The sequence below is a fragment of the Bemisia tabaci genome, chromosome 2 (assembly GCF_918797505.1).
Source record: "Bemisia tabaci chromosome 2, PGI_BMITA_v3".
Lineage (NCBI taxonomy): Eukaryota > Metazoa > Arthropoda > Insecta > Hemiptera > Aleyrodidae > Bemisia > Bemisia tabaci.
Window position 1 is genome coordinate 22,981,277 of NC_092794.1, and position 15,446 is coordinate 22,996,722.

A 15,446-nucleotide genomic window follows, 5' to 3' on the forward strand; every position below is an offset into this window, starting at 1 on the left:
TCTGTTTATTTTCTTTCATTTTGGAGTAGAAGTAATTAGGCCGTTTTCCATGGACAATTCTACTGAGTTTTGCATCAAGACTTCATATATGATGCAATCAGCCATTCACCTCTGAATATGATTTTAGAAAACTAAGGTCACAAAAGGGTGTTCAACATTAGGGTCCACACTAGAATTTAAATAACAAGCTGAGATTGTTTTACTTTTTTAACAGAAGAGGAAAGATGGAAGAAATGACGGAAACCAGATTTGAAAATGGCATAAGTGAATATAATAGACTTATCAAAACAGTACAAAACAAGCTAAATTGATAATAATTAAACAAAACAAAATCTATTGAGGATGAGTTTTATTATCCCAACAATTTTAGAGGTTGTGTGCATAGTAAACTGCTTAGTGACAGATTTTAAGCTTCATTCTGGCTTGTTGCACAGAAAAACTTAAGGTGGGAAAAAGAAGGATTCAGAAGAAAGTACATAAGTCGGCAAAGCAGGTTTTCCAAATGCAGCAATTTTTCCCTGTCCTACAATCCTTCTCTTTTCTAGAGTTGTTCCCTGGCGTATGATACGTCTCCTCACCTGCAGATTTTGTTTCCAGGAAAAAATTATCCTTTTGCATAGCAACTTTCCCAACTAAAAACTTTCAAATACCGTACCCTATCAATAAAATAGGATGTGAAGTTGCGACTATTACTAAATTTTTTATTAAAACATTCGTTAATATAATGTTCAGTTTTTGGATGCGCTCCTGGTGTCAGTTTGTCTCATCGCTATTTTAACCATATCTCAATCAGGTGACCATTAGCTAAAGAAAAACATTACATAAGTTGAGGTTTGTGGACGGACAAAACTTGATAGTTTTGAATTTTGAAAAGTGGATGTATTCATGGTAAAACGTACTACATACGTACAAATGAATTAAATCTAAAGGAATTATACAGCACACAAATTCTATGTAGACAGTCCAAATTACTGTAATCAATTCATTACCTTGTTTTTTGGCATAAATGCTTTCAACCTGAAACTTCGCACTTCTTTTGAATAAAAGAGCCGAAGCTTGAAATTTTTTTTGAAAATCTCTGCGGTACAATTTTTCAAACCTTTCAATTGCGTTTTTCTTAATACTTGAGATAAGGGACTTTTCAATAAGATCAAATAAATCACTCAAATAAAAAAGGCTTCAGGTTTTGACCTAATTGCTAATCCAGCAACAATCACTAGTTGCTTTGAAAAAATAGTAATTATTTTCAGAGCACTGATGTACTTCACAAAACAGTGGGAAAAACTGAAATGATAGAATAACGTAAAACCTGGTAAGTCAGCATCTTCTTTGGGTTCTGAAACGCCCACTTCACTGTTGCCTATAATAAAAGAATCTCTTATTTGAAAAACTGCTCATACCATATTCTAAAGGTAAAGGAGGATAAAAAAACTTATCGTCAAAAGATGATCTGCCTTTTGTGTCAAGTACGGACTCATGAAACATTTGAAAAGGATTTTTCCTCTTGTTGAAAAGACTTTGGAGGAAGGGAAAGCCTTTCAGGTTGATGTCTCTTTTACTTCCTATTAAAGAATTCGCTAGAGCTTTTTGACCTCTCAAACTTTTAGTGCTCTGATTTTATTTTGTAAGGAATATGATTTTCTAAGGTTCCATCGAGACAAACGCACTCGTTCAAAAAAGTATGGCGGTTCTGCAATTTCTGCCCAACCAGTTTAAACTTAGACTTAAAATTGGCTTTGGCAGATAACTAAATATAGCAGAGAAACTAGTCAATGCGATCTTTTATAAATAAGAGTTGCTGATGTTGTCTGTCTAGACTGAGCCCCAAGAGTAAAGCCAGTTCTCTCTTGACAGTTCTAAGCAGAGCTGGCTATCCTTTTGGTATCTTGTTGTGAGAATAGTTTGGAACTCCAATTTACTAAGCTTGGATTCTTGCTTGATGAAGGAATTTTGTCAACGTCAAAATACAAAGGAAAGGCTCGATCTTTTTCAGTGATCCCAAACATACTCCGCAAAGCATTATGAGCAGCTATTTCGCAAGCTGTGCTTATAGTTTCACCAGAACCTGCCAGAACAAAAATATTTATAAATTTATTGGTTGCTTCATGGCTGTATAAGTGCTGCTGGTTTTACTTGCATATCAACGATGAAACTAGGAAATACAACACACACACACACCTTGCACTTTGCAGCACAGGGAAGTTCCTGTCATACTACATTTTTGGAATAGAACAAAATTCTGTGTTCTCCTTGGAGGAGCCTTGTTTTTCTTCTCTGTGAGAGCGATATCCTGTAGGAGGTAAGCTCATTCTTTTTTACTTAAAAGGAGAAATTTTGATACACCATGATCAATATGCATGTTTCTCTGGAATCATCATTTACTATACCGGAGTGTTGAGGGGTCATCCAAATTGAGGAGCCTCAGATTTTTATGAACTTTTGCACGGTAATTTTTTCTTTTAAAGACGATTACTATGATTTATTATACATTGCAATTAACATAGGAGCCATTACCGATCGTCGGCAGAAACACCCAATAAAGAAGGTCAACGATCTTTATGAGGTATGGATTATTCATGGCATAGCACAAAGAGGCAAGTTGGACCCATAGTAAAGTCATAGCATTTTCAAACATCAAGAATAAGATGCAAATGGAGAAATTAGTGCTAAAGACAAAATAATAATTTGATTTTCTCTTCGAGACATGATAATGGAGAAATATGGACAGCATTTATCAGAAAGGAACCAACCCACAATTTCAAAAAATAGAGTTAAGAATATTTTTGAGTTCCACTAGCAGTTTATTTTCTCCTGCCAAAATCTGGAAGGCGAAAAAAATCAATTATGAAGTTTATGAAAAGAGGGGTTAAAGTTTATTTTCTACATTAGGCCTTATGCAGGAATAAAACTTCAAACCTCTTTTTCTCAGTTTCAACGGAAAGAGGGTTAGATCCTCTCTAATGAGCACGGTCCATATAATTTTGAATTATAATTATTAGAGAATTATAATTTTTTTGGCAAGACTCTCTGCCTTGCAAATTTGCTTCTAATGAACAAAAGACGTTGAAAATTAGAGAATTAATAGAACTGGGGAAAGAAAAGAAGAGAGAAAAGTTACATTAGTCTGGATGCATCAATCATCAGTTGGCCCATTGGTTAGCATGTAAATATCTGTTGAATGGTGCAATTTGTGGATGTGACATTTGTCTCTTCTTTTCTTTCCCCAGCTCTAGCACGGAGGCTATTTTCAGTTATAGAAAATTTGCTACTCCTTTTATTTACCTCCTGATCTGCAACTCTAGAACTCAAACATGTTAACTTTAAAACCGATTCTTTTCAAGTTCACTTACCAGTTGAGAGTAACTCTTTATTCACGTACAGACCAACACGGAAATTGGCAAACATGGTGTTTTTTGCAGATTCACCGATAAGTCTCGGCTCAGGGTCTGGTCGTCCCTCGTTTTTCAGTATGGTTTTTAAGGGTGTTAGAGGGTCTTCGAGCCACCAGATGCTGCTGACATCTTTTCCAGCCAGTTTTGGCAGAATCAAATCTCTAATGAACAATTTTGCTCTTGACAAACCAGAGCTTCTGGAAACACAGGCAACTACTGCTTTCAGTGTCTTGGCTAGGGTTCCATTTTCAACTGGGTGATCCTGGAAGAGCAAGGTTTCTTCGTTATTATTTTTAAGATTTCACATGCATGATATGAGCAACTTCAGCAAAGGCAACATGATTGATACGAATGCCCTGGGTGGATATAAAAACTTTTAGGACCCAGAAATGCCTCATAATAAGACTATAGATACTCACTTAAATGATTTTTTGTTTAATCAGTAACTTATCATACACAAACCACTATCCTATTTATACATTGAATACGGTAAGAACTGACATGGAAAAATTATTACAATGTTCATACTGCACTATGACTTCCTCTTCAAGCAAGGTAACAAATTTTATTTGCATTAGAACATTTTCTGCTTTTCCAGGGGTTTTTAATTTTAATTTCCAGACTTTTTAACATTTTTTGGGGATACGATTTTTGATCAAAATTCTTTTCACAAAAAAGATTATGTGCCAAGTCCCTTGGTGTTAGAAAAGTGCGATGTTTTGCTTGGAAGATAAATTTCAAGGCTCTGCAGTAAAATGCCCTCAATTTCCAGGGTTGAGCAAAATTCTCTGACTTTTCAGGAGGTTGTCATCCTGTAAGAGCAAATTGAATGTATTTTTATGCAAGTTTTACTCTTAATTTTTCCGATTCTGCTTTCTTTTCCATATTGCTTATTGCTAGTCAAATTACACCTCTCATTTAAAATAATTGTAGGTACTCACCTTGCACATAATAATTTCTGAGGTTCCTAGTAAATTTGCGATCTCTGCAAGTGTTTCCTCTTCCATCAAATGGTCACGAATTGCACTAAAATATGGAAAAAGAATATGAATAAAAAAAAGGAGTCTCACAAATGAACGCACAAACATTGACAATATCAATAACAAAGCTACAGTCAGTATTTTTTTACAAATATATTGGTCAGCAAGGATGAGAAAGTTTAAACAAATTCAGTGGCACCATCATGTTTCTTTTAATAGTTTACATGGAAAGATACGGATGAATTGAGAATCCTCGTTTCATACAAGAACTTCATCGTACACATTAGAAGCTATTGCATAGGTCTTAAAAAGTTCACCTTAAAGTGTCAAACAGCTTTGAAATGCATCATTTGGATTGTATTTAGCAGAAGTAAACCAACACAATTAAAATCTTATAACATTGGTGTTCTTCATCTGTATAAAAGAAATGACAAGAGTAGCACATATTTTTTTAGTTTATCATAAAAAATTTGCTAATTTTAGAGGAAAATGATAGTGAAAATTTCATTGTGTACGTATATTTAGTATTTTTTAAAGCCTAGAAGAAGTTGCACAGTTTTGAAAACTTTGTAAGTGCGTTGAGTTTCTTTGGCTGGATGCGATCCATTTGACCTATAACCAGAATCTAGATGTCACCAAGGTCATGCTAATCAATACGATGCATACCATGATCTACATGGTGCTTATCAGACAAATTCTTCAAACCTCATTTATAACAATGGTTGTGTTGATAAAGGAAATTAAAATGAAAAATACTTCTCTTTCTTACCATATTCCTTCTTCTGGTAATCTAGGAAAAGCAACTCTGAGATATGAGATGATGAAATCTGACATCAAATTTTCTCCTTCATTTGCCATTTCTGAGTTATCCTGTCCAAACTTAGGGTCTTCAATTCCGACTGCTTTTAGTTTATCTGTTTCTTGCAGAATGTATGAACGGTCAATTAATGCTTGACGTAGCAAGTCACCATCCAAGTTTTCTCCAAGCCTTTTGCCAAAAGAGTAAACTTCTGAAGCATAATTCCTGGAACAATTCCAACAAAAGTAGACAATGCCCTTAAAGGAATACCTAAATCAACACTGGAAAACAAATTAAATTGCCTTCTAGCAACGATGCAAATTAAATGCAAAGATGAAGACTCAAAGAAATATTTTGCTCTAGGGTCTCAATTTTTTTTAACAAAACATTATACGTCATGTTGTCGGAGTAAGTGACATACTTCAAAGAAATTTTCTCAATACCTACTGTTGATAATTTGTCTTTCATTCTTGTTGAAATTACACGCTTAGCGTGATTTAATATGCCTGCAATGCACTACATTTAAATAGAGTGAAGCAGACAACTTCGAAGGTAAAACTTTGAGCCACCTTTACTGCACTTGCCAGGCATACACCATGATACATGCTAAATTTGGTGTCACTTTAACAGGATCTCAAGCACTTGTACCGACCAAAATGCCGCTAGATTTTTCCAAAGTTCTCTCCTGTACTCATTTTAAGTATGGATCATCATCTATGCCATTTTTGGTACAAATGCAATGTAACCTTCAGCACTTGTGCTCAGGGGTGCAGAAATTTCTTCTCCTCCACACTGCTGTCTACCTAAGACTTAAGCGGTTCACTGTATCCTTCGCATAAAAGAGTGTGCTAAACTATTTTCTTTGCATAAGAGCGCATTACATAGTGTCCTACGTAAAAAGCTATGCGCTTGGCTGGTTTACGCCTTTTGCCTTCACGTTTTTTTTTTTTTTTTTGGGTTCAGGTACCTTCACATTTTTCTGCCTCTTTTCAGCAGCCTTCATATTTGCTCTGCTATTCAGTCAATTAAGCACTTTCTGCACCCCTGCTTGTGCTAGCTGACAATTTAGCACACACACTTCTACAAATGCGATAGGCTGCGTCTTGACAACAGTACCTGAAATCGTTGAATTCATGGTATTCCTAAAACTCTTTAATAATAAGAAACCTGAATTACCATTCAAGGTAGGTATTTCGGTGATTAGGGACACGGGGTGGTCCTTTGTAAAAAAAATCCTGCTTATCTTTCCTTCTTTTGAGTAGCTGCAACGTAGCGCGCAGCCAACTGTGTGTGTTTCTGCAACTTACTGGAAGAGACAAAGAAGAAAATATTGAGAAAAACAATGATACAGCAGAACCCAAGCATATTGTGAAAAGTTTGTAAAATAGTTTAAAAGTACTTTACACACAAAAAAAAAATTTCAAGGAAATCCGAGTCGGTGGGTTGCATCACTAGATCACTTGCCAAGTATTGACCCCCAAGAAGATTGTAAAGTGCAATAAAAGATCAGCTGTTGTGAGTTTAGCATTGCAATTAAAAGCAAGAATAAAATGGCAGATCTTCTGTCACAGACTAAAAGCCAACAAACTCATTTGGTCTGAGCGCTAGAGGTTTCGTCATATAAGTTGACATTTGTTTATGTATTACTTCCAATTTGCAGGTGTTTTCGCGTCCCTACTATCCACATGAAAACATCCAACAAGAAGAGAGAACAGAAGCTTGGATAGGTTTTCCAATACTTTCAAACCTTGTAACATTTAAATTTTAAGTCACACAGAAATCACAACCACCAAAAGGTCTCAGTTCATGACTGATAAGCAGTTTTTTTCACGATGCGATCGTGAGGTGGATGTTATTAGGGTGAAATGTAACAAACGACGCTTGATGCGGAGGCATAAATTTGTAGCCTACAAATCGAAAGTAAACAAATGTCAATTTATCTGACGACACCACAAGGACTTTTTTTTTATGCGGATCGCGAGGAACATCGGTATTTTTTTATTCCGTTCCTCGGCGTGATCCAAGCGTTCCAGGTGGATCAGAGTGGAACGCTGGATCGCTCTTCCGAGGTGGGGCGAGCTCGCGATCCACTGCGATCCTAACCTAATGCGAGGAAGTTGCCGTCCCCAAAAAATCAAAACAAAAACAAATCGAACCAAATTCCAAGTCTGGATTTTTTTATCACTTGGAACACTTGGATCGGTCCGGATCGCTCAGGATTCCGATCCAGCGCGTTCCACTGCGATCCACCCTGATCCGCGATAAAAAAAAAGCCCTTCTATCAGGTGTGAAAATCAGGTTGGATAGCTGAGCTGCCATTCCTTTCAGCTATGTGGACATTCATTCTGAGTACGTATTTGTGGAAAGTTCCTACCAAATGTCCTAGAGTGTAAACTACCCTTCACAGTTCACCCGGCAGCAGACCAGTCAATTTAAAATACAATACATAGGTCAGTAGTTCATTACGAAGACCACGATACTTGGAGAGTTTAACAGGAGGAGAATTTACATACCTGCTTGATAGCGGTGTAGCTGAGGAGAAGCTGCGACGATTACTTGCCTAAGAAATATAGACATCACGTCTACAAATGCTGAAAACCGAGAATGTTTAATCAAACTATTTTTGCCAAAAATTCAACGATTTCCAAGTTTCCTAATCCTCGTGTCCGATAATCTGACCGATGTGAGGTTAGGTTGTTATTATTGTCTGGACTCCGGCAGTGACGTCACAATCAATAGCGTTAATCGGTGAAAGATCTTTTGCCTTCAATTCAGTAAACAGCAATTGTCGTTGCACAAGTCGTATGGCGTGTGATTTTAACCTATTTTTTTGAAGACAATTTATTTGTACAAGAACATACATCCTTATCCTCAATTGATTAGTTATATTTGCTCCGTCAAAATTCTGGCAGAGGTGTTACTGGCACACATAAAACGCCTCCAAAAAGAAGAATATCACGGGTGATGGATCAAAAACACGATTCCTCATATTTGTCGATTATGAGTTAGCTGCAAAAATGTATACTAGGAGATACATTTTATCTAAAGAAGTCCGTAGGTTGCTTAAACACGACAAAGAATGTTAACGCGTTTCCTCGTACCTCGTCTTCGACTTTTTTTTTTTTTTTTTTTTTTTTTTTTGCGGGTTATGCAACATCACGTATCTCGTTTGAGGCGCTTGAAAATCTCCGCTCCTATTTTATGTTTATAAGGGAGAACAAATTTGCATCATTCCCACAAGTTTTTCTTTAGAATTTCCTTTGCACAAAGAAGGGAAATCAGGGCAGTGTTCAAGAATTGCCGTTGAATGGTTGTCCCCTGAAAAAATAAAGTATGACAGGAAGTCTGCGACGTCGCAAACCGAGTTATGTGATTGCCGACTTTCACCGTCGATATGCGATTTCCTTTCGATCCTATATCGACGGTGAAACTACCCAACCCCGTATCTCGGTTTGCGACGTCGCAGACTTCCTGTCATACTTTATTTTTTAGGTGAAAAACTACTGAACGTCCAGTCTTGAAAATTTCTGTGATTTTTTCTCTTCGTGCGGAGAAAATTCTGTGAAAATATCAAGGAATGATATTGATTTGGTCTACTTCAAAAAAATAAAATGCGAGCGTAGATTTTTAAACATCGCAAACGAGATACGTGGTTTGGTAGTTTCACCGTCGATATGCATTTATCGAGACACTGTCAAATTTCCGAGAAATGCATTATTTTAAATATATTACAACGTTGCCGGCCCTCGAAATCGCTAAAAGTTAGATATGTTTCTGAGCATGCTCAGATGCGCTTTATGCGTTATACGCGGAGGTGTCGACGGTGTAAGTCGGCAATCACATAACTCGGTTTGCGACGTCGCAGACTTCCTGTCATACTTTATATTTTAAATAAAAAACTACTCAACGGCAATTCTTTAAAATTGCCGTAATGTTTCTTCTCTGTGCGAAGAAAATTCTGCAAAAACTTCAAGGATTAATGCTGTCAATTTGTTCTCCTTTAAAAAAATAACATAGAGGCGGAGATTTTCAGACACGACAAACGAAATATGTGATTGCGGACTTACGCCGTTGATATGCTATGGAGGTTCCTATAACCTACTTTAATAAGTTGTCCTTTGTTTGGATTTTTTTTTATTCTTCGGAAAAACTAATTATGTCGTTAAAGTGCGAAATTTTCAAAGAACAATCCTGATGAAACGCAAGGACTTTGGAACGAAAACGATACATTTTCTTTGAGATTTGATGCAAATTTCCTAAAAGATTGTTTAAGGTGATTCGATGGACGCCATGCGATATATCGCATCAATTGGTTCCATTTTTTCAGCTACTCGTCATTTTTCTCCAATTTTGAGATCGCAATTCTGTTGTCAGGAGACTAAAGCACTCACTTACCAATTTTAACAAAGAAATCCAACGTAATAAAGGCGTGGTTTTTTCAGAAAGAAACAATGGCATTCGATACTGATATCAAAACTGCACTCGAATGCGTTATTTTGTCTCTAAAAAAACCACGCTTTTATTACGTTGAATTTCTTAGTTAAAATTGGTAAGCGAGTGCTCTAGTCTCCTGACAACAGAATTGCGATCTCAAAATAGGAGAAAAATGACGAGTAGCTGAAAAAATGGAGCCAATCGATGCGATACATCGCATGCCGTTCTGACACAAAATATGGCGTCCGTCGAATCACCTTAAGTCAATACACTGACCGGCTAATATATGAAAAATTAAGTTATCAAGTGAAATTTAGAAGCGTCGCAGTTCAATTAAGTCTCATTGACTCTCACCCCTTCAGTTATTACGATACACACGACTTAGCGCTTATAGACACTTTTAGTGCTCCATCTAAGAGACGCGATTTATATATAATAAATCGATTCATTCTCATTCGGTAGCAATGGTTCCCTCGACCCCCCTCGAATCCCAGTCCCGCCGTACAGAGGATCGAGTAAATTAGAGAGGTCGGACATTAAATTTTTGACCAAAACTGCGAATTTTGATGTTTATTCCGTCACATTTTAAATTTGGAGGGGTGTTTCTAGGAGAAAATTTTACAAGGAAACCAATGGAGCCACCTTTGGGACCTCAAAGTTTTGTATAAACGGAGATATGAGCTTTGAAAGTTTCCAAATGTCCAACCGCCACTTCTATTGACTCGATCCACTGTGCGCCGCGTCCGCCCTTCGAGGTTCGGTCGACGGACACCCCCCCCCCTTCTGCCTCGGACACTGTGGGGGGTTGATATCGGTCATAAAGGTTCATTCGCTCTACGCCCACCCTCTTCCGTCAGTCGGTAGGGCCTCCCCTATACGGGGGGATCTAGATTTTTTCTTTATTCCCTAAGAGCGATTCAGTGACTTGACGTGCTTTGCGATAAATCGATTGATCTGCCCTCTAAACCTATGTGAAAGGATCGATAAATAGGATAGATCGAAAGGTTCTATTATATTTTTTAGTGTGAGTTGAAAGCTAGTTTTGATCATAAAGCAATGCAAATTTTACATCTTTACTACCCATAAAGAAATATTTCAATGCTAAACAATATAACGATGCTGCGTGGTCAAAACCATCTTTGAAAGCTTCCAGGACTTTATGTCCACCTACCTTTCATCCATTAAATAAATGTCCACCGCTATTAATGTCCACTAAACGTTAAGTCCAGTCTTTATTAAGTCCACGTGATTTAGTGTCCAACAATGAATATGTCCAAAATTTTCCAAATTGTGGACTTGTTATGTCCACATTTTCTTCTTCTTATTTAAATGAAAGGAAATACCTCAAAAATAAATGCATACTACTACTACCTTCATTCTTAAAAACATTTCATTCGTGAATCAAGTCATGAAAGAGAACAGACTCTAAGAGCAGATAAAAACATATGTTCATGTGTACACTGTACGGATATGATAAGATGAAAACCAAAGCGGGAGCCTAGGAAACGCTCCAACGCCAAATTAAACATTTTTCAGTAACAGATGCAGTCAAAATTGAAAGTCCTCTTTAACTAGTTATTTCGTGCGCCTTCAATCTTGTAGGATACTGTGGAACGCCTCTGACGCGAAATAGTTGTTTAATAAAGCGTTGCGCCGCGGCAGGCAACCAGCGTGACACGCGCATAGGCGCCTACAAACCTAACGGGATACTTCACGCTTTGCGCAATGCGTGAAGTATTAGGTTTGTAGGCGCCAGTGCGCGTTCTGCGCTGCTAACACGCAGCTCCGCTCTATGTTATGCTCTAATATTTAAGCTCGCAGAGTCAGCATTTTTCAACTCATGATTTTGAAAAGTTTGTACTCTCCGCATTGATTATTCCCTTTTAAACTGATGGAAAAGAAATATGTACTACTGGAAAATATAATGTGTTTTTTGTACATATAATGGTGGTTCCGTGTCAAATTTAATGATTTCCAAAGCATTCAAATTTATTCTTTTATGTTTTGGGCTTTTACTGTGCTGCAGCGTGGTGTAAGGGCAACTAAACGCTCAAAATTGGACGTATTTGACTCAAGGGGGTCGATGTACAAATAAGTTAAAAACAAAAAATTGCGTGCTTCTTAGTTTTTTTCCTCTTTTATTAATTTTTGTATAGTTTCTTTCATCACAACTACGGCTCATTGAGATTCATATCGATGCCATTGCTTGGAAAAAGTTTTACAAATATTTACCACGTTTTAAAAATGTAAATGTTTTTAAACTGAAGTAATCAATTTCATCAGAAAAAAAAGAATGTACATTTAAGGCATATTTTACATCGGAAATTTCAAGGATAGAAATGAAACCAAGTATTTACCAAAGACAATTTGAAAAGATGAATCAAAAGAAGAAATTAATATTTCATTTAAAATATGAGTTACGATAACAACACCTCATTCTCTCTTAATTTTCTCATTTCGATATTGTCAATATAATTTTACGCACGGGACTAAAATATGACGCTTGAATTTTATTTTAGTGGACTTTACATTTGTGGACTTAACTTAGTGGACGTTTAAGTGATGGACTTAACAATCGTGTGGGCTTTAGAACTGTGGACGTAAAAATTGTGGACGAAAAGTCTGTGGACGTAAAAAAAGTGGACATAAAGTCCGTGTACCCTTTGAAATCAAACAAAAGTTTCTCATCTTTCGGCTAAAGTATCACAAGCGCCATGCGACGTTTCAAAAATTTCCGCTGCCATTTTATTTTTTGTCAGAGAAATTGCTCAACGAAGCTGTCTGAAAATCTCACTGAATTTTTTTTGTGCTGCCGATAAAAGTCAGTCAAATTTTCAAACAGATTCAACCAAAAATGTCTGTAAAAAATAAAATGGCGGCGGAAACTTATAAACGTCGCATGGCGCTTGTGATACTGTGACCAGAGGGTGACGAATTTTTATCCGAGGTTTGTGTCATCTTAAGGTTAGCCGCGTGTCGGTACACTAGAAAAAAAACACATTGGATCTAGAGTCCAGACTCTTGAAAACATTCACAAGAAAAAGGACTCTTGATTCAATTAGATTTAAGCTTAAATCAAAAGGAAATCCGCTCAAATTAAGAAGCTTGGTTCTTGAATTAAGCTTAAATCTGATTGAATCATAAGTATTTTTTCTTGTCGATGTTTTTAAGAGTCTGGACTCCAGATACAATGTGTTTTTTTTCCAGTGTAGTGTCGGTAACCCGGCAAGGGACTAGAAATTTCTGGAAGACTCTTCAAGCCCTCTTTTGATACAGAAATAAACTCAGTGGCCCGCAACTCATTCTTCATCTGACCGTTAGCGCGAGTTGTCCATGGGAGCCTCAAAATCCGATCGAGGAAACTGACCTTAATGAAATTTTTCTCTCCGGGGACGGCCTCAAGAAACGAATCAATGGAGGCGAGCGGGTGAAACTTTACAGTCTCGATTGATGCTGAAATTCTGCGCTTGAATGCCGCCGCCGGCGCGGCGCGCGGCGCCGGCAATATTTGCAACAAGTCCTGAGCGCCGAGCGCGCGGAGCGGAGAGAGTAAAGCCACGCTTCCACAGGCGGTGCTCGGCGTCAAGAATGCCGCGCAACCGGGTGCAATACTGCCGTGATAGCGAAGAGAGCAGTACCCAAGTAGCATTTTTCAATGTAAAAGTTGCAACAAGTTGAAACAATGTTGGTATTAGTTGCAACAAAATTGCAACTTTTGGTCGATAAGTGCCGATTTTTGGCGATCTAATCGGAAGACAAAGTTGCAACCTGCTGAGATTGCAAAATTGCTGAACCAAAGTTATTTAAAATCTAAAGATAGGCGACCAGCAATACTTTGAAGTTGAAGCATGTGTCAACTTAATTGCAACTAGTTCGAACAATGGTAGCTCCTTCGGGGGCCAGAGTAGGCAATCTGCACATCAATCTATTAGTTGCAAGAATCAAACGATTTTGTTGCAAGTTGTTGCAACATCTGCTACTTGGGTATGGGTTAATTTTTCGAAATCGAGTTTCCTTTAAAATTCGTCTAGTCTCCTTTAAATGAAATCGCTGAAATAGCTATAACACCAAAATTCATCTTATTTTCATGAAAACGAGACATATGAGAAAGCCATAAGTGCGCAAAAATGACGTAGTTTTAGGCAAGACAGTCGTAAGTGACAATATTCCTCCAGAGAACCAATTAAAACAGTGCTATCAAGTAAATTTCCGCCCTCTTCTGCCAATTTCTAACCTGGAAATGTGTTTGTCGTGTGTCCAAAACGCAACCACGAAACATGTATAAGATTGCACTTACGGCTGTCTTGCTTAACAATAGCCTCGCATGAAAATAAAAAATACCCTTTTTATGTAATTGAAATATAATTAGTCGATTTTTACTCATCCAAACGATTTCTAGGAGTCTTTCGGATGATTAGAGGCAATTCGACGAGGGACGGAGGCCTTTTTCAGTGAAATTTCTCGGTCAGACGCTTCTGAGCCCGTTTTCTCAAAACTTCATTTTGGCACTTACTGCACTCTTCGCCATCACGGCAGCGCAGTGGCGCACGCGCAATGCGTGAAGTATCCATGCAGTCTTGTAGGCACTAACAGTGCGCACCGTGGAGTACGCGCAATGCGTGAAGTATTCACGTAGTCTTGCAGGCGCTAACATTGCCGTGAGTGTAATTGATATCAAATATACGGGAGAGTATTGCAATCTCACTTCTTTAACTATACAGAAGTAGTATAGGCGTCCATTGAGGACACTAAATCCAACTCTCCAACTTTTCCTCAAAATCAATATCATTTTCAGCAAAAATCAATCACGCAATTATTGCAGATTTGAACCATTTACAAAACTCTATTTCCCAGGTGGCAGGATTCATCTCCGTCATTTTTCTCCAGGAGCCTCTCCAGAGTGCTTTCCGCCGCGGGAGAGGCGTTGCACTTGCGTTTGAGAGGATTCTTGGAGACGAATCCTGGAAGTAGGTAGGACCCAGATTCTACCGCCACTCGTAACCGGGTTTTATTACACAACTCCTGAAGCGTTTCATGGAGTTAGGTTCTACACCGCGAGGAGCGCATAGAGTACATAGAGTCGTAATGTAAATGGGTGAGCTGGCGCCACTTTTAAGCATTTTCCAGGTCCCGAATTCCGAGACCCCTGTGTGACGCCGGGTCACTTTTTCAATGCATGATCGATTGGTTGCGATACACGGTTACCCGGCCATCCGATGTAAACAAAGAAGATAGGAATCACCACGTATTCCACACCGCCATTTTGGATCGAGCATGGATCGAAAAAGTGACCCGAACTCGGCGCACACCGGGCTCGGAACTCGTCGCGCAGAACATGGCGCCAGCTCTCCCATTTACATTACGACTCTACGTACTCTATGGAGGAGCGCTATCGTTGAGCGTTTCCAGAGCTGCCACACACGAGCGCCCACTCTGCCGTGATAGCGAAGAGAGCCGTAAGTGCAAAATTTTCGAAATCGAGTTTTCTTCAAAATTCGTCTAAACTCTTTTAGATGAAATTACTGAGACAGCTAAAACAGCAAAATCCATCCTATTTTAATGAAAACGAGATGTATGTAAGAGCCGTAACTGCACGAAAAATGGCACAGTTTTTTTTTTCTGAGAGCCAATGAAAACAGTGCTTTCCAGTAAAGTGCCGCCCTCTTCTGCCAATTTCTAACCTGAAAATGTGTTTGTTGTGCGTCCAAAACGCAACCACGAATGCAGAAGATAGCACTTACGGCTGTCTTGCCTAACAATAACCTAGCATGAAAATGAAAAATACCCTTTTTATGTGATGGAAACAAAATCAGTCGATTTTTAATCATCCATACGATTTCT

General features: G+C 38.1%; 1 protein-coding gene across 1 annotated transcript; it reads right to left on the reverse strand.

Moving 5' to 3' along the window:
- Positions 1 to 248: 248 nt before the first annotated feature.
- On the reverse strand, positions 249 to 7,893 carry mRpL44 (mitochondrial ribosomal protein L44). The gene is made up of 6 exons (XM_019060849.2): positions 7,685 to 7,893; positions 6,348 to 6,477; positions 5,142 to 5,396; positions 4,334 to 4,418; positions 3,351 to 3,654; positions 249 to 2,065 (listed from the first exon to the last, which is right to left on the reverse strand). Exons 1-6 carry the CDS (start codon positions 7,746 to 7,748, stop codon positions 1,857 to 1,859), a joined length of 1,047 nt encoding a protein of 348 aa, XP_018916394.2. The 5' UTR covers positions 7,749 to 7,893; the 3' UTR covers positions 249 to 1,856.
- Between the last annotated feature and the right edge of the window lie 7,553 nt (positions 7,894 to 15,446).